Below are 23,181 nucleotides of genomic sequence, written 5' to 3' on the forward strand. Positions count from 1 at the left end.
CGATTTGTAGTAAAAAATATACATATTTAAGCATATTGTATGTATTTTGTGTCCAAATTAAGCATTTTCAAACATAAAAATGGCTAAGTGAACTAAAATGCAAATACAGGTACAGTATAAGCACCATTCAACTTGTGAATGAAGTATTGTACGTTGGTCACTAGGTGTCAGTAATTGTTTGGTGAGGCCACCAGTGAAGCACCAGACTAGATGGCCAGAACAACAGGTTTAAATGACCTCACAACAGGCACAATACTGTAATAACAACATCATAATACAAACACAGGTTACTGTTACTGCCATAACCCACAACAAGCTTAAACTCTTAAGTCCTGATATCACTTTCTGTCCTCTGCCCATTCTGTTCCCCTACAAGGCAAACTGTCTTCAATGGCTTGTGTATCTACTATATTGGGTAATAGGAGTGTAAAGGTGACTATAGCGGTGTTGTTTCATGTCTAGAGGGATCTAATAATGTTAAAAAGTATTTTCAGAAGGTCATAAACAGATTTTCTATGGTCTAACTACTCACCAAAATAGTCCATTTATAAAGAAGGAATCCTACTTTAGGGAAATTCACTTACTACCTGCGGGTTTGGAAGTACATATATATATATTTGTACTTATTTATGTGTATGTGTGTGCGTGTAGGATGAAGAGGAAGAAGAGTTGCTGTACGGTGAAGGAACGGGAGAAAGTGAGTGGATGATGAAGACGTGTAATGCCAACGACTTTCACATCTTCACCCGCACCAGCGTCTTCGCTAAATGTCATATGTGTCATGTGCTAGCATGCGCATGTGTGTGTGTGTTGTCATCAGTGTGGCTGTACATCAACACTGATTGTGTAATTGATGAGGAGGGGGCTGATGTGTATCTTGTCAGCTAGCTGTGACTGTCATGCCGCTGCCTGATCTACTGTTTGCATGCACATCCTCAAATCAATCACACCAACTACAACAATACATTACTACATTACGTACATCACATACAGTCGTGTGAATAAGTGTTTGTCCCCTTCCTGATTTCTTATTTTTGTGCATGTTGGTCACACTTCAATGTTTCAGTTCATCAAACAGATTTTGTCAATGACAACAATGTCATTAGTCAATGATAACACAAAATGCACTTTTTAAATTAAACTTTTTATTATTGAGGGAGAAAAAAAACATACCTACATGGCCCTGTGTGAAAAAGTAATTCCCTCCCCCCTTGTTAAAACATAATTGAGATTAATTGAGATCTATCTGTTGGGGAACGGCGTCAGCCGGTTCTGGAACCCAAGATGCAGAGAAGAGATCCGTTTCCACAAAACAAAAGGTTTAATAACAAAAGGAGTCCAACAAAGGAAAAAATGCACAATGCAAAAAGTACAACAAATGGAGATGGCCACGCCACTAAATAGGTACTGATACAAAAAATCTCTACTAAACTAGTAGGCAGGAAATACTAATAGAAAAGGCAGAACAAAAAATCACTGCTACAAAAACTAGAGCAGGAAAAGGTCACAATAGCAGGACTCAAAACAACGCTGAAACGCGGGCAGGTACTCACTACAATAGTACAAAACTAAAAGCCAGAAAGCGAGGAGAAGGTAGCAAAGAGCAGCGAGCGTGTGGAGCATGAGGGTACAGTCTGGCACCGGTGTGCTGTCGTTGCTGCAGTGCTAATAAGGAGGAGATGGTAATAAGGCACAGGTGTGACTGGAGAGCTCCACCTGCTGCAGCAAGGTGGTGCACTTAAATTACATGGGAGACAGGCGGCAGCAGAGTGACAACACAGAACATTACACTCTCAGTCTGGAAAAGGTTTTAAAGCTTTGGGACTCCAGCGAACCATAGTGAGAGCCATTACACACAAATAGCAAAAAGATGGAACAGTGGTGAACCTTCGCAGGAGTGCCCGGACAACCAAAATTACCACGACTCATCCAAGAGGTCACAACAACATCCAAAGAACTGCAGGCCTCACTTGCCTCAGTTAAGGTCAGAGTTCATAACTCCACCATAAGAAAGACACTGGGCAAAAACGGCCTGCATGGCAGAGTTCCACGACGAAAACCACTGCTGGACAAAAAGAACATTAATGTTCGTCTCAATTTTGCCAGAAAACATCTTGATGATCCCCAAAACCTTCGGGAAAATACTGACGAGACGAGACAAAGTTTGACGAGACAAAAGTTGAACTTTGTAGAAGGTGTGTGTCCCATTAAATCTGGCGTAAAAGTAATGCCGCATTTCAGCAAAGCAACATCATACCAGCAGTAAAATAAGGTGGTGGTAGTGTGATGGTCTGGGGCTGTTTTCCTGCTTCAGGACCTACAAGACTTGCTGTGATAAATGGAACCATAAATTTTGCTGTTTACCAAAAAATCCTGAAGGAGAATGTCTGGCGATCTGTTTACGACCTCAAGCTGAAACCAACTTGGGTTCTGCAGCAGGACAATGATCCAAAACACACCAGCAAGTCCACCTCTGAATGGCTGAAGAAAAACAAAATGAAGACTTTGGAGTGGCCTGGTCAAAGTCCTGACCTGAATCCTATTGAGATGCTGTGGCATGACCTTAAAAATTCGCTTCATGCTGGAAAATCCTCCAGTGTGGCTGAATTACAACAATTCTGCAAAGATGAGTGGGCCAAAATTCCTCCACAGCGCTGAAAGAGACTCATTGCAAGTTATCACACAGGGCCATGTACGTTTGGATTTTTTTCTCCCATAATAATACGTTTCATTTAAAAACTGCATTTTGTGTTCAGTTGTGTTGACTAATATTTAAATTTGTTTCATGATCTGAAACATTTAATTGTGACAAACATGCAAAAAAATAAGAAATCAGAAATAGGGCAAACACTTTTTCACACCACTGTACATGCATGATGATGATGACTAGGGATGTCCCAATCCACATTTTTTGGTTTTTAATCCATCCAGTACCAATCCTTTAATAAGCTTTTGTTACAAACATGAACTTGCGGAATTGAATTGGTGAAGAAAATAGTTTTTCAAAGCGTTAAAAATAATGCAACCAAAGTATTGCTGAATTTACTTTTTTATTACACAGCATGACCTCTGTGAGTCAGGTCCCTAATCCCATAAAAGATCCAATAAAAGTCCATCCAAGATTAAATAGGAAAAAAATGGGCGTGCAAAAATACTTTTTGGGTAGGACTAATCATTTCACATGGTTATAGATCAATTTGTGGGGTGATTTAGAATATATGACTTTTTTTTTAAGAAACTGTCTTCAATGCAATAGTAGTTTATTGACGGCCCCTAGTATAAAAAACCAGCTGTCACAGTGGCACTTGCTGTAAGCACACCCCCCACCTGTGGACATCGGGCCCTCATACCATATTTAATCTTTGGAAATCACATTGAAATGATAGACTCAATGTACAGTAATCCCTCGTTTATTGCGATTAAGTGGTTCCAGATGCGACCGTGATAAGTGAAAAGGATTCCTTATGTAGAAATTGAATATTTTGTTAGTTAAAGCATAGAAAACCTGTTTATGACCTTTTTAAATACACTTTTTTAACATTATTAGAGCCCTTTAGACATGAAATAACACCCCTATAGTCACCTTTACACTCATATTACCCAATATAGTAGACATAATAAGAGAGAATAAGATATTTAAGACATAAATAAGATTCAGGCTTATGTGTGTTGCTATAAATGTCTTCCGGACGTGGACAGGTAATGACGTTGGGGGTTCAGAGTTGAGTTACAGCCTCAATAATAGCCCGTGTTATTATTATTATTATGATGATGATTATTGTTATGTTATCATTATTATTATTATTATTATTATTATTATTATTATTATTGTGCCTGTTGTGAGATCATTTAAACGTGCAATAAAAGCATGCTGTTCTGGCGATCAAGTCTGGTGCTTGTCTCACTGAACAATTACTGATACCTAGTGACCAATGTAGAATACTACATTTAGAATACACAATCTTAATGCAGCTTCTTATTTCCTTATATTTGTATATTAGTTCATTTAGCCATTTTTTTGCTTGACAGTGCTGAATTTAGTGTGCTGACATTTGCCTCAATATGCATATTTTTTACTAATAATATGCTGTATTCAACCACGAAACAGCACCATTTATTCATGAATATATGTTTGTGATAGAGTGAAGCCGTGAAATTTGAACCATGATGTGCCGAGGGACGACTGTATATACACTAGGTCCCCAACCAACGAACACAATTGGTTCCAGACGAACGTTCGCAAGTCAATTTGTTCATAAGTCCAACAAAAGGTAATATTACCAATGATATACGTAGGTACTACATGTACGTGTATACATATACAGTATATGTCTATGTATGTAAATATGACTTTGGATGCAGTAGTAATATTAAACCAGGATAATTAATGAAAAAAACAATAATAAAAGTGATATAATAATACATAATGATAAATGTTATTTACCTTTGAAGAGGAGTGGTCCAGCATACGTTGTTGTGGTGGAGGAGGAGGAGTTATTGAGAAAAGGACAAATGGTCGTCGTCGTTAGACTCTTCTAAAAGAGGTAGTGTTCTGTGGGTGGTGTAGAATTAAGCAGGCCTATTAACTCTTCATTAACTTTAATCACACGCTCTGTCCGGGTTGCATCGTACAGCTACAATTTAGCTTTCCATTTCTCCTTTACACTCTCTCCCCACCTTCTTCCTCTACCTGTTGGTCCCATTAGCAGTGTCACAAGCATGGTCAAGCATGTAGCAGTATAAATATGGAGTTACTACAAGGCAAAATACATGAAAATATAGACCAGTCAGCTGCGTTTGTATCTCCGAATGTTCGCAAGTCGGATGTTCGTAAGTTGGGGACCTCGTGTATATATTTTGTCTTTGGAATATTGAAATGGTATATTTACATGATACAATGCTTGTATTGGATCTCATAATGAAGAGTCTGCTGAGTGTAAATGTAAGTGAGGATTTTTACCGCCTCATAAAACATATTTCATGCGTGTGTGTGTGTGTGTGTGTGTGTGTGTGGGTTTGTGCTAAAGTGAAACTTGCTCTCATTTTTTGTGGCAGGTTTCTTCACAGAGCCGCCAAAGAAGCCAAAGGTCATCTTTTTGATGGGTACGTGCATGTATTACATAGACACACACACAGGTGAGTGATGGAGCGTGTCTCATTAGTTTGAGCTGAATTGAAAGAGCAATGGTCGCCATCATTAGCGGGCGCATCAGAGTGAGCTTCCATCGTAGACATATCAAAGGTTCTGGTGAAGGTCCACATCCAAGCCAGAAGATGATATCCGTCTTAAAGGATTTGTGAGACGGAGGAAAAACATACACTGTGTGCGTGTGTGTGTGTCTAGGAGCTCCAGGCTCAGGGAAGACGGTACAGTGCGAGCACATGGAGGCCAAGCTGGGCCTGCGTCGTGTTGTTCTGGCGGAACTGCTGCGTAAGGAAGTGCAAGCTCCCACTGACAGGGGACGCCACCTGCGGGACGTCCTGGAGAGAGGAGAGTGTCTGCCGGAGGTGAGTGTGACAAATTGAAGCACAAGGTTGTGTGGTGTTAGGAATAGAATATTTTCCACTCTGTTTGAGACAGGTATGGCAACATCTTGGTGCTTATCTACCACAGAGACATAACACAAGACCTTTCACTTGAAACAACAGGCACACTGTTGTTTTTTATCTGCACACACACACACACACAGTTTCTAGATTTGCCACCTTTTTCATTTCTGTCTGAGGAGCAATTTCTGTCCAACCTAACTAATATCCCGAGAACTAAAAAAGGGACGTTTACATTATCCATTGTACCACCTCTCTGACTGAAGTCAGAAAGGAGTTCCTTTTCGGAGATCGATTGGACTTCACTATACCTTCATTGACCGCTAATCGCTCTCTTGGTGCTGACGATGTGAACAAAAGCATTTGCAAAGAAGAAAAAGAAGAATAGACAGGCTGCAAGCTTGAATCAGTCACTTTATTAGCTTCACGTCCCACCAGACCCTCACCATCACCATCCTGGCTTTGATGGTTTATTTACGTGCGCTACCTGAGGCTGAAACAGCAGGATGGAGGAGCACGTGTAGGATCATGGAGGTCTCTAAAGGGAGCGTGCGCCTCCCTCGCGTGCATGGTTGCCTAGCAACACATCCATTCTGTTTGTCTGCGCGTTAGCGATGTCATCTTCTCTCTCAGCGAGGTTGTTGATCAGGCCAGTGCTTTGCCTCGTTAGACCGCAAGACTCATCAGGATCCAACTGAAGGCCAGCAGGAAGTCAACAAGAACCCAACTCAAGCTGGCTCACTACATTTGGAAGACATGCTAGCATATATGTAACACATCATCTTTTAGCATCACGTTTAGCATCATTAGAAAAATGCTCAATGACTTACGGAGAATTACTTGCTAAGTCCCGCCCCTTTTGTTTGATGTCCCATGAAAGTGTGTCTGAAATTCCATGGAGATTCATCTTAACACACAAAGCAGGGGTGTCCGAAGTGTGACAAAAAGACAAAAAGTTGTAATCTAACAAGAAAAAGTCTTAATTTCACGAGAATGACATAATATTACCAGGAAAAATATTGTCATTTTAGGAGCATAAATTTGAAATATTAAAGAACAATACATTTTTTTTAAAGTCTGGATATTAGGAGAAACAAAACAACAAATAAAGTTGTTATTTTTGGAAAATTAGGTTGCAGAAAAGTTATAATGTGACAAGAATAAAGCCAAAATATGGGAATAAAGTCATAACTACGAGAAGAATATTTACAAGAAGAATGTTGAAATAGTTGGACCATGTAAAAAAAAAAAAACAAAAGAAATGGAAACAACAACTGTAATTTTACGAGAATAAACAATCAAAATATTGAGAAAAAAAAAGTCATATTCTAACGAGAAAAAAAGTTGCAATTTTACAAGAATAAACGTGTAATATTATTTTAAAAAATGTCTAAAATGTTTTTAGTAAATGTAGTAAAATTAAAGAAATTTATGTTTTTTTTGTTGTAATATTGTGACAAATAAAATTGTAATTTTGGGAAAATATGAAGTTATAATATTATGGGAATAAAGTCCAAATGTTGTGAGAATTAAGTCATAATATTTACAAATTATTTACAAAAATGATTTAAGAAGGAAGTTGAAATAGTGGGGTGGGCGGGATGAAAGAGTGAAGAGTGAAGTTGATATTAATAATATGCCTTTTCACCTACTCTATATGACAAAGCTGAGATGCAGTTTTTTCTTGAAATAGAAATAACTTCTTAGCATATCTACAAGTGTTGCTTTACAAAATATCAAAGTGGCAAAGTTGCATCCTTTAATTTTTTTTTGGCTGCGCTGGAAAGTGTCTGGACACCCCTGCCCTAAAGGTACAGCGTGTTTTGTAGAGCTGTTATTATGGGGTTCAGTAACAGCGCCACCATGTGGTGTATGTGTCACAACACTAACAGCCCAGGCAACACAGTTGGGGTGCATGTTGAGACAAAGTTTCAGGCAAATCCCAGTCATGTGTTACTGTATCTGCGTCAGGCGGCCATGATGGACGTGCTGTGCGAGGCGGTGGCGGCGCTGTTGCATCAAGCGAGGGGCGTGGTCGTCAGCGGCTTCCCCGTGGACGTGCGGCAGGCCCAGCAGTACGAAGCCAAGGTCACAAAATTCTCATCTTTCCTTAATTCCAGTCATTAGTCACGGAATATCGATACTTCCGATACCAGCTCCTCATGTGCTAAAATCAATACTCAAATCAAAATATCTAAAATAGCTACTTAATTTGAGGTGACGTTTGACTTAAATGTTTGTCTGTTGAAACAATGACCAATCGTCAACGGAGTCACGTGTGAATTGTAAATACAGTTGTCATTCTTATTGTAGCTCTTAATAATTATTTATTTAGTTTAATGGTTTTATTATTTTACTTATTTTCTTTCTTCTTCTTATTGTTTCAAATACCACTTGTACATATTTTATATGATTTTGTCCTGTTTTTTCTGTTGTTGTATATTAGCTTGGTTACATTGTAAAGCACCCCACTACCTCAATATACTTCAGGGTTTAAAATAAATCAATAAATTACAGACATGAATTATTAAATTAGTCATTTATGTAGATTAATAATTAATACATGAATTGAAAGTCTTGCATTCTTGATTATGATATGAAATACTACATTTTAAAGTTTACCAGACACATTAGGTGAATTTATACAAGGTATCGGTATCGAATTGGTATCGCCGATACCAGCCTGAATTTTACTCAGTATCGGATCGGAAATGAAATCAGTGGTTTCGCACGTCACTGCACGCCATAAGAACAGGAAGTCATCACTTCCTGTGTGTGTGTTGCCAGATGGGCGAGCCCACTGCCGTCCTCCTGCTCAGCTGCTCCACCCCGCAAAGTCGACAAAGATCAGCATCAGACGGAGACAACGCCGCCTCCTTGCGGGAGGACAGCTTCTGGGGCCACGCCCACCCAGTGCTGGAGCACTACCGCCACAGGAACCTGCTGCACACGGTCGCTACTATTCTAAGTCGTTGTCACACTAATCATCATAACAAGCACAATCATAGTCGGAATTATTCCAACAATAATAGTCACAATCATCACAATCATCATTATTATGACTGTAAGCATCATAGTAATAATCACCATAACAACCAGAGTCAGTGTTGTAATAATTGCAATAACTTTCATCATCGTAAGTAATAATCAGCATCAAAATCATAATCAACATTATTCTTCTGATTTGATGAGGATGATTCTTATTATTGCAATCATAATCACAGTAATAATATTTGTAACTATTGCACTAATAATGTTCATTATCACAACAATCATGTGCCTTACACAAGTATAATAATAATAATAATAACCATCCATCCATCTTCTATGCCGCTTATCCTAATTAGGGTCACGAGGGTATGCTGGAGCCTACCCCAGCTGACTTCGGGCAAGAGGCGGGGTACACCCTGGACTGGTCGCCAGCCAATCACAGGGCACATTAATAGGACACATGTTTTTGGAATGTGGGAGGAAACCGGAGAAAAGCCACGCACGCACAGGGAGAACATGCAAACTCCACACAGAAATGCCCAACGGAGAAATCATCCAAAAATATTAAGTAGTTTTACATTTCAATAATAATAATATTGAATAATTATTCATAATAATAGTGGTGGTAAAAGGATCCTACTTTGTATAATCCTATTGGAGCTAAAATCATAATTATAATAGTGGTTGTAAAAATAAAGGCATCCTGTGAATAATGAATATGATACTTTTAAATGCTATTATTAACTCATTCAGTCCCAGCCATTTTTCAAAAGACAACCCCTTTAGTAGCGGCCATTTTAGATTATTTTCACTGATCTATCAAGGCACAGAGAATATTGTGTTCTATGGCTATAGAAACATGGAACCTACCAAAGACTCCCGTCTTTCATCAGAAAAAAAAAGTTTGTTTCTACCCTTTTCCGTTCTTTAGCAATCAGCAGTAGAATGTAGGTAAGTTTCAGGAAAATATCAGTTCCCCGTTGTTTTACATTAACAATATATGCAGAAATATAACACCATGAACTACAGTATTTACAATTTTCACATTTGGAACTAACTATGTCTGTGCACGCATGTGGCCGTGTGTGTGTGCGTGTGCGTTAAAATTTCCCATCGGGCATTAGGGTATATAAAAACGCATGACTACGTCTTTGGTGTTGAATTAGTCCAATCATGTCATACATTATAATTAAGGCTGTCAAAGTTAACGCGTGTGGACATTTCCTATAACGCCACTATTTTTTTTAATGCACAATTAATATTATCCATCCATTTTCTATGCCGCTTCTCCTTTTAGGGTCGCGGGGGCATGCTGGAGCCTATCCCAGCTGACTTTGGGCGACAGGCGGGGCACACCCTGGACTGGTGGCCAGCCAATCACAGGGCACATATAGACAAACAAGCATTCACACTCACATTCATACCTATGGACTATTTAGAGTCACCAATTAACCTAACATGCATGTTTTTGGAATGTGGGAGGAAACCGGAGTACCCGGAGAAAACCCACACACACACGGGGAGAACATGCAAACTCCACACAGAAATGCCCAATGAACCCAGGTCTTCCCGAATGAGAATAATGGTTTGAAAAGGGAAGTGGGCCTACTGTGATTAATAAGAAATATTATGTACTTTTCAATATGCTTTTAAAAGAAAGGGATCATATGAAATATTGTGTAGTTTATTTTAGTTGTAATAACTTTTGATGTGGTTCTTGTATTGATGTCACTCTTAATGACTATTATTATAATATATTATTATTGCTGATGATTTTATGTGTAAGAGCACCTAATGACGTGGCATATAAAATAAAATATAGTTCATATAAACTCGGCTTTAAATATCAAATAAAACATTTATAATCTTGATTTTTTTTTACACATCAATTAAAACGTGTCGTCGTGTTATAATAATATTACAAACTCTAAGCATGTTGAATAAATAATAACTAAAAAATGTAGGCCACCTCTTTTAATGTGACAGTGAGGACTGAGTGAAGTTTTACGTGAATATAATTAAGGAAAATTCCAAGCTGCTGGGCAAAATGGACGAAGGACGCAAGCTGACACTTTCCTCCTTCCGCAGATCGATGCTGAGAGGTCACCTGATGAAGTGTTTGCGCAGATCTGCCAGGTGATGGAGACCTCCTGTCACACATCCTGAATGACAGTGTGTGTGTGTGTGTGAGAGAGAGAGAAACACACACACACACACAGTGCATGTTCCAGCTGATGTTCTCCTGTTTGTCACCTCCATCCTCTCTCTCGTCTACACACTGAGTGAGTCGGGGGAGGCTAGATGGGACTAGAGTCCTAGATGGGACTGCCCCACCCCCCAAGACTGCTTACATCCTTTGGCTGTGTATTGTAAAAAGCTTGAGAGGCTCCCCATCAAGCTATCAAGTTTTTTGCCTCCTTTCTGCATTCACTGATGGAAAAACTCGTTTGTTTGCAAGCTTGCTAATGTGAGGCTCATATTTACATGACAATAAATACTCTGCATTTTCGATTACTTTTTCATTCGTTAGATGCTGTGTGAAATGTGACGGCGCCTTCTGCTGGTGACAAAGCATAACAACATGAAGTTAGTTTGTTTTGTTTTTTGTATTCCCAGAAGAAACTACAAATCACCATTAAAAAAATAAATTTAAAAAAAGGTACATTAAAATGAAATTATTTTATATTTTAGACCACAGCTATCAAACTCAAGGCCCAGGGGCCAAATTCGACCCACCATATTGTTTATCTGGCCTGCGAAAGCTTGGAATTAAAGCACGTCAAAAAGAACCGTTTTTTTTTAAATAATTTTTTGTATATAATATTTTTTTGTTATGCAGCATTTTCATTTATTATTACTTTTTAAAATATTGATATATTAAGAAATAAAATCATTTTTTAAAACGCTTGATCTTTTTTGCTAAATATTTTTGTCAATTTTGTCAGAGAATTCGTACTGCATGTCATTGGAAATTTGACTTTTTTTGTTGTCAAAACCCATTTCAAATGAAGGATATAGCTGTATATATAGCTGTGAAGCTGTATACTCACATTTCTGCTTGGCACTTTGATCTCTTTCAATGTATGTTTGTTGGTAAAAAATGCAAAGATATGATAATGATAATAAAATGTGTCATAATATCATGAGGCTATTATACATTCATATGGTTTCATGTTACAAGTGGCCCTCTGAGGGTAACCATAACAGCAATGTGGCCCACAGGGAAATCAAGTTTGATGCCCGTTTTAGACCATTAATTTCAATATTTTCTTTCCAATCTGTTTTTTGTCAACTTTTTTTTGTTATTTTAGTTATATATATATATATATATATATATATATATATATATATATATATATATATATATATATATATATATATATATATATATATATATAAAACTATGTATTACAGCCACATAAAAGAGAAAAGCTATTTTATGACAATAAAGTACTTTTTATAGAATTGGGGCGGAAGCATATTAACAAAAATAAATGAATTTTTCCAAAAGAAAAGTATTTTTACAATTATTTACAAAAATATTCTCACAAGAATCAAGTTTTTTTTTTTTAATTAAGCTGTATTTTTTGAGAAAAATTTCATTTTCAAGAAAAAAATTAATATGCTTAAAAGAATAATGCCGTCTTGAAGAATAAGAACATTTCAGGAAAGGTCATAATCTTTGTAATGTTATGTTTTTTTTTCCATTTTAGTACAAAATAAATTGCCATGGCTTCTGATGAATTTCATTTGGTTTTAATTAAATAAAATAAAGGTAGTCAGAGGTGTAGAAAGACTATTTTCACATACTTTTATTTTCTCCTCTAGCATTTAGTACATTGTTAAGGTTTTTCTTTACATAAGAACAGACGTACACACGGATACTGAAGCAGGTGTTGAAGAGGTGAAGATGTGTCTAGTCAAGCACAAACTGAATCTGAGTGAGTGTGTGTATGTGTAAAAATGAGCGCAGTTCCACTGTCGAGGCAGTGAGTGCCACCTCAAATCTTTTTTAAATAGATGAATAAAAATACAATCTTTTCCAAGTGGACCGCTGAATGAAAGATGTGACAAAACAATGTTGTTGTTTTTTTCCTCAAATGGTACACAACAGCTAGCGCCAACTACGGGTCACCATAAACACTTCATGTGATCCAACACAATGAAAGAGAAACAAGAAGATGGATTGAAACGTCCTTTGAGACTTGAGAGACTTGAGAGACTGTGAGGACGACGGGAAGAAGACGAGGAAGAGGAAGCAGGCGTTTGAAATGTGAGGTGTGACACGATTAGCGAGTGAGTTAGCAAACACTCGATGACGTTCACGGTCCACGATGACAGCAGCATGTGGGGGTGAGCGCGGGCGACAACGGAGGAGGAAAAAAAAAGCCTTCCTGGAGTCGGGAATGTTGGCGTGCCTTCAGTTAATTTTTGTCTTTAAAATAGTGTTTTCAAATCACAGATCTGTTGATTAACCTGGCTGAGGTGGAGCAGGAGGTGGAGGACCGTCACGGACCCCCCAACAGCAGCAGCAGCGGCGGCACTGTGGTCCGCTCTGAGGCCGCTGCCTGCCTGCCTGCCTGCACCGCCTTCACCGCCTGCCGGCGTTGCAGCCTTGACGGCGGGATAAAGCGCTTGTCTTGGACTTGGACGATGGAGCCATGCACAGAGTCGCCTGTGGGACACGTGGAGATAGCCTGGAGCTACGGGCGCCTGCCACTCTGTCATCTATTGGCCGGGAAGTAGTTGGGGTCCAGGTAGTTGTAGCTTGTGCTCTGCGGCAGGCAGTAGTCTCGGTCCAGGAAGGTGTCCACCTGGTACACTGGTTCCAAGTGGTGGTTGGGCTTGTGGGTCTCCGTCTTTAACAAGCTGGCAAAAAGAACAAAAATATGTCAGTGTGACAGCGTGTCTGTCTGACAAGCCGTCAAAGACTGAAATATATCTGAGTGAGCGCTCAAGTCACATGACAATCCAGCAAAGGAACACAACAAATATCAGTAAGAGCGAGATCTCATGTGTGTGACAATCCAGCGAAGAAATAAAAAATATCAGTCAGAGTGAGATCTCATCTGACAATCCAGCGAAGAAAGACAACAAATATCAGTGAGTGAGAGCTCGTGTCTGACAAACCAACAAAGAAAGACAACAGATATCAGTCCGAATGAGAGCTCATCTCACAATCCAGACAAAGACAGACAAAAATATCACAGTGAGATCTCACATTTCTGACAATCCAGCATAGAAATACAATTATCACTCAGAGTGAGAGCACATCTGTCAATCCAGCGAAGAGAGACAACAAGTACAGTTTGAAATACAGCAAATAAAACTAAAATTCCAAGCGTTCTTTGTCTTCAGTGCCAGAAAGTTATATTTCGTATAACAAAAAATAAAATCACCAGGCAACAGAAAAGAAAAAAGAGACCAAAAACAGATGCTTTTTCTCAGGGTGTAACGAATCATCCACTGCATTGATGTATCGATTTCTATTCCTATGATCCATCTACATCGATCTAACATTGTTTAAAAGGTAATCAACTGATTGCATCGATACTATGAAATAAAGCATTGCATTTAAGCACGGCAGGCTTTATATGGATGTGTGTTTTTTAGCACTTTTAATGATAAAGATGTTAAACGGGACTCGATTCAGTCTGCCTGTCTGTGATGTCATCGCCCCATGCCAGCACGACAAAAGGCGCCATGGGGTTTCACACAACGCTGACCATCCAGGCACCTCCTTACAGCAGCAGGTAGGAATGTTACTATCCCCGTATTTTAGCGGTGCAAAAGTCTGACAATGTGCATGCATGCTCGATTTGGAGAGTCCGTGTGGGCATCTTTAAAAAATGTAATTTTTTTCATATGATATTGGGTGTATTTTCATTCTTATGCATGTTTGTTAGGTAGATTACTTTGTCCCCTTCAGTTTCATATCAGATTTATACTGATATGAATATGATATCGACTCATATGATTTTCGAAAGTGAAGTCCAACTTTAAGCCTTTCAAACTCACGGATCGTACAAGTAGCTTGAGGACAACATAAAAGGTATGTAGGATATACATTCACTTTAATATCTACCTGCAGATGAAATTTTGTTAAAATCAGAAAAAATCCGGAATTACTGTGTACATGCAATTTGTAGTGTGGCGTGGAAAGGAATATAGCGTTACGTGGTGGTTGGTCAGTCCCCGGCCACCGCACAGGCCATCTAGACATTTCAGGTATCAACTTCTTGTCACCCAAGGTAATAGTCTCACCTTGGCCACCCCAATGACAGATGTCTGGCTCTGCCACTGCTGCTGCACTGCAATTGCTCGGCTTCCATGAAAATTATGACACTTGATTTGTGGGTTCCCTTAGCAGCTCCTTCAGCAGTAGACTGTTACACCCACGGTGTAAGAAGGAGAGGTTCCGCAGGTCCTTCATACCGACCGCTATCAGGCTCTACAACACCTGCACCACCTGCACCACCTGAACCATGTTGTAGTGCTTTACTTTACTGTTCTCTTTACTTGTCTTGCTTGCTTGCTGCTGTAACAAGTAAATTTCCCCGCTGTGGGATCAATAAAGTACATACAATACAATACAATTTTCTTCTTTGGACTTTTTGATCATCAAGAAAATGTAAATGGCTACTCTGTTGACTTTTAAAACAAATGTCACAGCCCAAGACATGATATATTTTGTAGTACGCTTGTACTTGCCAAGGTCCGTGGGCCGATCACAGCTTTTTGTCCGGACTCAATGTTAAAGCAATGGGAACCAAAGGTGCTATTTCAGGTATGACATGCGCTCTAACGTCTTTAATACTTGGGGTAGAAAAGTGACTGAGGTATCAAATTCAAGTTCAAGTCATGTTTTATTAGATATTAGAATTTATTAGAAAAGAGACTTGATTTGAAACATTTCAAAATTTTGTAACATTCCTGTGCAACGCATGTACTGTATGTTGAAAAACCAAAGCACAAGTAGCAGGTAACCAACTGTTTGACATAACAGTAGGTTTACCTCAACATATGTTGGTTGCACTTTATTTTGATATTAATATTGTATTATTTTTATGTTGAAAAACCAAAGAAGAAGTAGCAGGTAAACCAACTGTTGAAATGTTGGTTGCACTTACTGTACTTTTATTCAATATTGAAAATGAGAGCAGAAAAGGTTAACCTGTTAATTCAACCTGAAGTGTTGGTTGTACTTTATTTAAATAAAATGTGAATGCATTTTCCATTAATTGTTGTTTACTTGTTTGTTTATAATCCTTAATTAATTGATACCTGATTCCCTTACAAAAAACAACAGGAATCTAGGAAACTTCACCTGCACTATCAAGTATCCAGGTATTTATTTCACCGTCACACTGGTGAAATGTTTGGCTAAAAAGTTGCTGAATTGATTTAAAGTTAATGAATCGTATCGTTGTAAATGAACCAATATCGTCCTTGAATCGCATCAGCAACCACGAATTGTGATACGAATCCAATAGTTATTAAAACGAATCGTTACACCCCTAGTTTTTTCATATTCGGACACCCAATGTTTTCATTTTCAAAGTAAGAGGACGAATGATTACAAAGGCGCCTGTGTCATATTTCCTGTATGTGGGTTCAATTCAAGCCGACGGCAAGGCGACAGTAAGCTTTCTTTATTCACAGCTCAATGCAACAACCGCAGCCTTCAGGTCCGTTCGGCAACATTTGGTCCATTTTGGCGCAACACTTTCTGACTTCAAAATAAAAGCATGGTAGGAAACTATAACTCTGTTACACCACACATGTGTGCCAGTGGCTTTGGAGGCTAAAATGTGTTTGGAGCCCTACTCAATTTTAGACACAGCAAAACAAGGCCTGACGTATACAGAAATACCCTGCAAAGACACTCTTCTGTTGTTAAGCTGTGATTACCAGATCTGCTTTTTCCGACGCAAGGTACAGCACCACATACAGGCCAGTCCGCGGACTTGCCTTGAAAGGCGACTCCGGTGTCGGAATATGAAAAAACATATTTTTCTTTCTGATGACTGGTGATTTTATTTTTGTTAAATGAAACATACAATAAAATTCAAACCGTTTATTTGAAATTTTGATTGCTTTTAGATGCTGAGAAAGAACACTCTGTACTTCAAATTTTATTTTTTGTATATTAAAATGAAATTTGAATGAACCAATCGTTTTTGTTTTTTAAATTCCCATTCATGGAAAAAAGAAATCAGTGACCAAAAGTTACACTGACCCTTTAAACTTTTATGATTCTTGTTTACACCACATTGCTAATGTGCTGCCTACGACATAACTGCAAGGACATAAGAGACAGCCACCGCTAGCATCGCAACAGATGCTTCTCCAGCTTACTTATTAGCTTAGCTTATTAGCTTCTCCAGTTTACTTATTCTAACGTTAAGAAAGTGTTTCAAACGGAGTGGGGAAGAAGGACAAAGTAAGAAGCCAAAAATGTACCATTTCCACACGGAATAGGAGGAGAACTTTTTTCACTCTATCATGTCAGACATGCCATGGCTGACTACATGCAGTGTGAAGGTAATGTCATGTCTCATCAATGTAACATTACTGATGCCTATGACCAGAATACTCTGACTTGTATTTCAATATTTTGGTCTAATAATAGTCAACCACAAAACAGCCATCATTTATTAATTTTTTTTTTAAACGCAATAGTGTGAGTGAGCAATGTTTGAACCACGATGTAGCGAGGCACAACTGTATCAAAGAACTAACCAATCTGAAAAATCCAACAAAAAAGACAAGAGTGAGAGCTCCCGTGTGTGATTACGCTGCAAAGAAAGACAACATTTCAGTGACATTTGAGCCAGATTGTTAAAGTGTACTCATTGCAAACGATCCTGTGTTGTCAGTGGTGTGCAGACCTCCATCAAGGCAAACATGCTGTTTGTCAGGCTGATTAGCTTAAGGCAAACTTAAGCTACTCAGCTACTTAAGACCGCCTTCTGAAAAATCAAAGGATGTGTGACCACTTTTATATATTTTAAAATAAATAAACCTATTTATCAGTGACAAAGTGTATTATTGTTATGAACTGTTTTTCTTACATTACTTTTTGTGACTTTTGCCAAGTCTTGCACACATGAGCGGGGGATGATGCAAACTCCAAGCCCAATAATAAAGACTGTTGGTCTGCTTGTGTCAATTAAAAGTTAGCATGGCAGACATTTTGGAAAAAAGTCAAGCAGAATCTCACCAATCAGAGCAGTTGGAGCAGAAATCCAGCGAGCTGTCCTGTGGACAATCCTGACAGTGCCATCGCACCCCCTGGATGGGCTCCATACCGCACATGTCACACTGCAAACGCACAAACACACATCAGTGACAAGTTGATGATGTCATCAGGGTGCATCACGCGTCACGCTGCAGCACCTTGTAGCCAACATGTCGCACGGCCGCTTTGTCCTCATGGATCTCCTGGATCTTTTGCTTCTTCAGCCGCTTCAGCTCCAACAGTTCCTTGTACTCGGGCAGGTTTCTCACCTCCGCTGGGACACCCTCATCGTCCTGGGAAGTCAAAAGAAGGATAAGAGAGGACGGACGAGGTCTGCCTCTTTCTTTGCTAGCCAAAGACGTGTTCAGTGTGTGTTAACATGTGCAGCAACATCAGAAGGAACAGCATGCATCCTTCACGCCTCCTGTTGCCATGGTGGCCGCAGAGGTGTGAGTCAGAAGGTGTCACTTTCATTCCCAGCAAAACCGTCAATCCAAGTCTTGACAGGAACGACTCTGCTGACGTGGAGACACGTTTGCCGCCACACAAGTAGAAGAGCAGAAGGTGTGACGGAAGGAGAGTTAATCGAGTGCTTCCAATGAGACAACGCAGAATGCTTGTAGACGGGAGGGAAAAGTAAAGATTGACAGGTGATGAGTAACAGCTCGACACCAGGCCGACTTCAAGTTGGCTTCAAATAACGCAATCTCATGAAAAGTCAGACGTGGCTTTGCAGCACTTACAATTTCACCCTTCTGGTGTCAACAAGGTGGAGACAACCACAACTTACACCACGACACAGCTGCTGGATTTTCCAGCAACTCCCAAATAGATGCCGTGTCTCAATTAGTCACCAGGTGCACCATCCACTGAAAACAAATATAAAACACCTGATTTTTTTTTTTTTATACCAAAGATGAAAAGCCTGGATTATCCTTCTGCATCCAGGCTTGCCCCCCTGCCAGTATAATCCAGGTGTAAGTGTTGTTACTTTCATTAAACCTTTGCACCCATTACAAGTCTGCTACTAACGTAAACAGCAGCCACCAGCGAGGCACACAACAACACTCACAACCAATTGGTGTGGAGTCTTCCTGCGTGTGGTGAAGACCTTCCTGCACTGACACATGCTCTCTGCACAATCTTGTGTCATGCTCCTCCTCCTACTCCTCATCCTACTCCTACTCCTACTCCTACCAGTACTACAACTACTTAGTTCCACCGAGGCTGCCTTGGTTTTAGTTGATATTTCCCTGCATTTCTCCCGAGTCAATCTCCTCAAGTAAAAATGTACAGACAAGGACCGGGGCGACACCAAAAAAGAAGAAGATGAAGAAAGGGTCGACAGACCGAGTCGTCAGCAGACGGGTCCTGCATGCTGCTGTAATACGCCGAGCGCTCATCCTCGTCGTCCATGAAGACAGGGGGCTCGTAGGAGGTGAGGAATGTGGAGGGGCGGTAGAGGTGCTTGTTCAGGTGGTGCTGCCTCTTGTTGGACGCCTGGGGAGAAAAAGAGCGCTCGTTAGGAGTATTTTTGACACCACACAAGACAAGGGTTGTCATGATACCAGAATTTCAGTAGTTGATACCAATACCTTGGTGAATTGGTGAATTGGCTTCTCAATACTATAATAAAAATAAAAAAACAGAACCCACACATTTTTTAATTCTCTACTTTTGAGAGCATTTTATTGTTTCAAACTGTCAAATATTCATCACTTCCAATATCGTTTTGTACAGAATTTAAATTGCAGTAGCAGCTGCCAAGAGCTAACTATACATTCAAAAAAGAACAGCAGTGGCCTATAGGCTCCCAGTATATAAAGACATAGAATACTGTGCTTAGAAATATGCTCATAAATAACAATAGTCAACAATTTTACAAACAGTTAGCAGCCTAGTGATTAGCATGTTGGCCACATAGTCAGGAGATTAGGAAGGTTCAAATCTCCATTTGGGCATCTCTGTGGAGTTTACGTGTTCTTCCCGTGTGTGTGTGGGTTTTCTCCAGGTACTCCGGTTTCCTCCCACATTCCAAAAACATGCATGTTAGGTTAATTGGTGACTCTAAATTGTAGAAAAAGAACACCCTCCCAATGCGTCATGCATTTATTCGGTAATATAAATATAAGCGGTCAACAAAGGTGAAGTATCCCCCACGCAGGCAAGCGGGAGTGGAGCTCCACCTGTGATTGTACAGAAGCTGCATAAACCGGTCCACAATGCAACCCAACCCATGATTATCCATTCCTCTGCCACCTGGCAACACCTTGCCTTCCTGGTGAAACACGTATGGGTGTCCAAAGTCACGCAGTGGCCATCTGTGGTATGTGGCTCATTGCAAAAATAAAACGATCAAAAACCCAGCAAAAGTGGAAAAATAGAGCAAAAAGGACTAGTAACTAGAAAAAACTCAAATGTTGAGACTAATAATAAAAACAAAGATTTGTCTTTAAATACAGTACATGAATAGGTTTTTTTTGGTTTTGGTTTTCAAATTATAAATCAAGGAGACTAATATTTCTATTTATGGACTTTATTGCTCTCATATACATTTGCTGATGTAGTCCTGTTGTTTGTTTCTGTTGTCTCCTTTGTTATTGTCTCGCTGGTCCTGTCCACACGGGAATGCTCCTGAGATTGTTTTTTTGTCGGGTTGAAAAAAATTTTCGTCCAGACTGTACTGGATTACTAAAAAGTTGCATCCAGACGGGAACGGATCACTGAGTGAAAACAATGTAATACACACGGCACACCTGCGTGTGGCGCTGTGAGCAGACGCGCAGACAGAACCACGTGACACACCAAACCAGAAAAGATGAAAGAACGCATGTGCATAACTCCGTCGTCCTCCACTTTCCAAGGTTCGCCTAGACTGATGACAAAGTAGAATTACATGTGTGTCATACGTTGGCTTCTGGTAACTTAACGGTGACGGGGCACTGATGCCATCGTTTTAAAAAAGCAGCGGATTGATAGTCTATACGGAAACGACCAGCCAGCGTTTTCAGATTTTCTCACTCTGGAAGCCGTTTTCAAAAAATACAATTTCTGTGTGGATGAGAGACTAAAACGATAAAATACTTTGCTGTTTTGACCTGAAAACGTTTCCGTGCGGATAGCCCCTCTGTATTGTGCCTCCTTTTTTCCCCCCGCACTCCCCCCTCTGTCTCCTTTTCTCTTCTTCTCTATCCTCCTCCTGCTCCGGTCCTGCCACTCCAAATTTGCAGAACAATAAACATCAAATAAAGTCAAATAAAATCTTTGTAACAGGAGAAGAGTATCTTACACTTTTCCCTGGCAAAACAACTCTGTTTAGCATGTGAAGGCATCAACAATAATATTTGCCCCATGTGCTGGACAGGACAAATGGAAAAAAATAAAATAAATCAATCAAAAGGGGCTCTCCTGGACAGCCCTGACATAAATGGACAAAAAACAGTAAGCTGGCATTGTTCTACAATGTAAGGGTTTTTAAAAAATCTGCTGATAGGTGTAGCCTATCAGGTGTAGCAACCATTACCGTCAAAAGAGCCATTTTCCCTCCTCTTCCAGTGAAGAAGAATGGTCTGGAGCCGCAAAACATGACACAGCTTATAAACCTTTAAAAATTATAATCTTTTTAAAATGTATTTTATTTTATCTGTTACATCAACAGAATTCAACAAAGCGCAGAATGCATGAATAGGCCTACTTTGAAATAATTTAAACACTTAACTATGTAGGCTTTTTTTGAGCGGTTCCCGTATTTTTGTAAAATTAAAACAAGGCCTAGCCAATTTTAACGTAAAAAAGGCCATCAGAGCTTACATATTTGCCTATCGATGCTGTCTGCTCAATATTCTTTACATCACTTGACTCATCGCAAGCACACATTTGCCTACTGGTGATGTTTGTTGCCAGGTCCTGTCCTTGACTGTCTTTGCAAAAAGAGGCATTTCTTTCATTTTTTAGTCATTTCATGTTTATCTTTTAATTCAGGGAATAGATGCTGTGATATTTTAATGCAGGATTCTTTCATGTATTCTCCATCTGTGAACGGCTTGCTCTTCCTTATGATGCCCAGTGCAGCCACAACGCTAGCAGCTGAAGTTGAGTTTTGAGCATTTATCCACTTCTTGAAAGTTTGCTCTGCTCAACCTTCCATAGTAGTTCCCAAATGGCTCTCTTATGCCCATCTGCAGTTGTGTGCTTGTTTTGAAAATATCAAAATTAAAAAAAATATTTTGCCAGCATCATTGGCAGTCAAGGCAAAGGAATATGTCAAAGGAATATGTCATTCACCATTAAACTCTATTTTCTTCCCATATTTTTCTTTTTAGGGACGTATTCATGGTTATGCATTGCTTACCGAGGGGGTATCACAGTAAACGTCTTTTTCGTGTCTCACTGAACACACTGGCCCACCTCCCCCTTCACAGGGGACTGTGGTTTGAATCCCAGTCAGGGTAAATGGCACCATATGCCAATATATTTTCTAATTATCTTTTTTTTTTTTTTTACAATACTCAAATTCTCTTCAAAGTTCAAAGAAAAATTCTGGCTGGTCAAGTTCCCACTGAAGGCCCAGGTACCAAATGCACCGCCCGCCACTGCAAGTTTGCATCAATTAATTTGTGGGTGTGCCCTGTGGTCTACCTTTTTAGTGTACATGCACAGGTTGGGGGTCCTTCCAGGCACTGGGATTCCAGCTTTTGTCAGTTTGATGAAGTACTTCTGCACCCTGCTGGCAACCTGCAGCGTTCTCAACAGAGGGACAGAAATGGAGGTCAAGCATGTGAATCATGCTGCCGTAGCAGCAACACACAATCACAGATTTTTTTTTTTTTGTTACACACAAATAAAGACAGTGAAAATAAACATGCAAACCAAACATGAATGGAAGCTTACGATTTGACATTCCACATAAAACTCATCGAATGTGCATCGCATCCATAATCGCACAAAAAAACACTTTTGTTTTTCTTTGCTCTTTGTGGGGTTGTTTTGTGATACCACCACAAACGGATAATATGATGAAAACCATAGAGCTGGATGTGGAAGTTAACGCAATGTTGCGGTGGTGCATTTGTGTCTGTCCTGGCTACTCAGTACAATATGGTTAACACTGAATATTGACTGAGCTTATTTTTACGCAACTATGCATTGGGAACATTAAAATGTGACTTCACACACTGTCTTACATTTATTAAGTTTTGATAAATTATTGTAGGTTAAATAGATTATATATTCAATAAATCATTTCCATTATTTCAATGATCCCCTATGGCAGGGGTGTGTTTTTAATGTCACTCAGCATATTGTAAAATAAAATGAAAAATTATTCATGAGATGTATTACTAGATATTACTAGACTCTAATTAGCTTTGTCAGCTATAAGACAAAGCTCATATGTTTTGTTC

The 23,181-nt window shown here is 39.4% G+C and overlaps 2 protein-coding genes across 6 annotated transcripts in view; one reads left to right on the forward strand and one right to left on the reverse strand.

Annotated features, from left to right (window-relative positions):
• The window catches only part of ak5 (adenylate kinase 5), a 48,401-nt gene extending 37,354 nt beyond the window's left edge, over positions 1 to 11,047 (forward strand). The window contains exons 9-14 of one of the 3 annotated variants that reach the window (XM_054767315.1): positions 652 to 697; positions 5,056 to 5,103; positions 5,345 to 5,508; positions 7,519 to 7,635; positions 8,335 to 8,499; positions 10,627 to 11,047. In XM_054767315.1, the coding sequence (XP_054623290.1) occupies positions 652 to 697; positions 5,056 to 5,103; positions 5,345 to 5,508; positions 7,519 to 7,635; positions 8,335 to 8,499; positions 10,627 to 10,704 (618 nt within the window). In that variant the 3' untranslated portion in view covers positions 10,705 to 11,047. Of the gene's footprint in view, positions 1 to 651; positions 698 to 5,055; positions 5,104 to 5,344; positions 5,509 to 7,518; positions 7,636 to 8,334 lie in introns of all 3 variants that reach the window. The other 2 variants (XM_054767314.1, XM_054767316.1) reach the window with 2 other exon arrangements.
• A 1,269-nt stretch (positions 11,048 to 12,316) lies between these two features.
• Positions 12,317 to 23,181, reverse strand: part of zzz3 (zinc finger, ZZ-type containing 3) — a 33,396-nt gene continuing 22,531 nt past the window's right edge. For all 3 annotated transcript variants that reach the window (XM_054760832.1, XM_054760833.1, XM_054760821.1), the window contains exons 8-12: positions 22,418 to 22,513; positions 19,130 to 19,279; positions 17,938 to 18,072; positions 17,762 to 17,862; positions 12,317 to 13,407 (exon numbers count right to left, since the gene is read on the reverse strand). In XM_054760832.1, coding sequence (XP_054616807.1) covers positions 13,263 to 13,407; positions 17,762 to 17,862; positions 17,938 to 18,072; positions 19,130 to 19,279; positions 22,418 to 22,513 — 627 coding nt within the window. In that variant the 3' untranslated portion in view covers positions 12,317 to 13,262. The remainder of the gene's footprint in view (positions 13,408 to 17,761; positions 17,863 to 17,937; positions 18,073 to 19,129; positions 19,280 to 22,417; positions 22,514 to 23,181) is intronic.

Source organism: Dunckerocampus dactyliophorus, chromosome 2, assembly GCF_027744805.1.
Source record: "Dunckerocampus dactyliophorus isolate RoL2022-P2 chromosome 2, RoL_Ddac_1.1, whole genome shotgun sequence".
In the NCBI taxonomy this organism is placed as follows: domain Eukaryota; kingdom Metazoa; phylum Chordata; class Actinopteri; order Syngnathiformes; family Syngnathidae; genus Dunckerocampus; species Dunckerocampus dactyliophorus.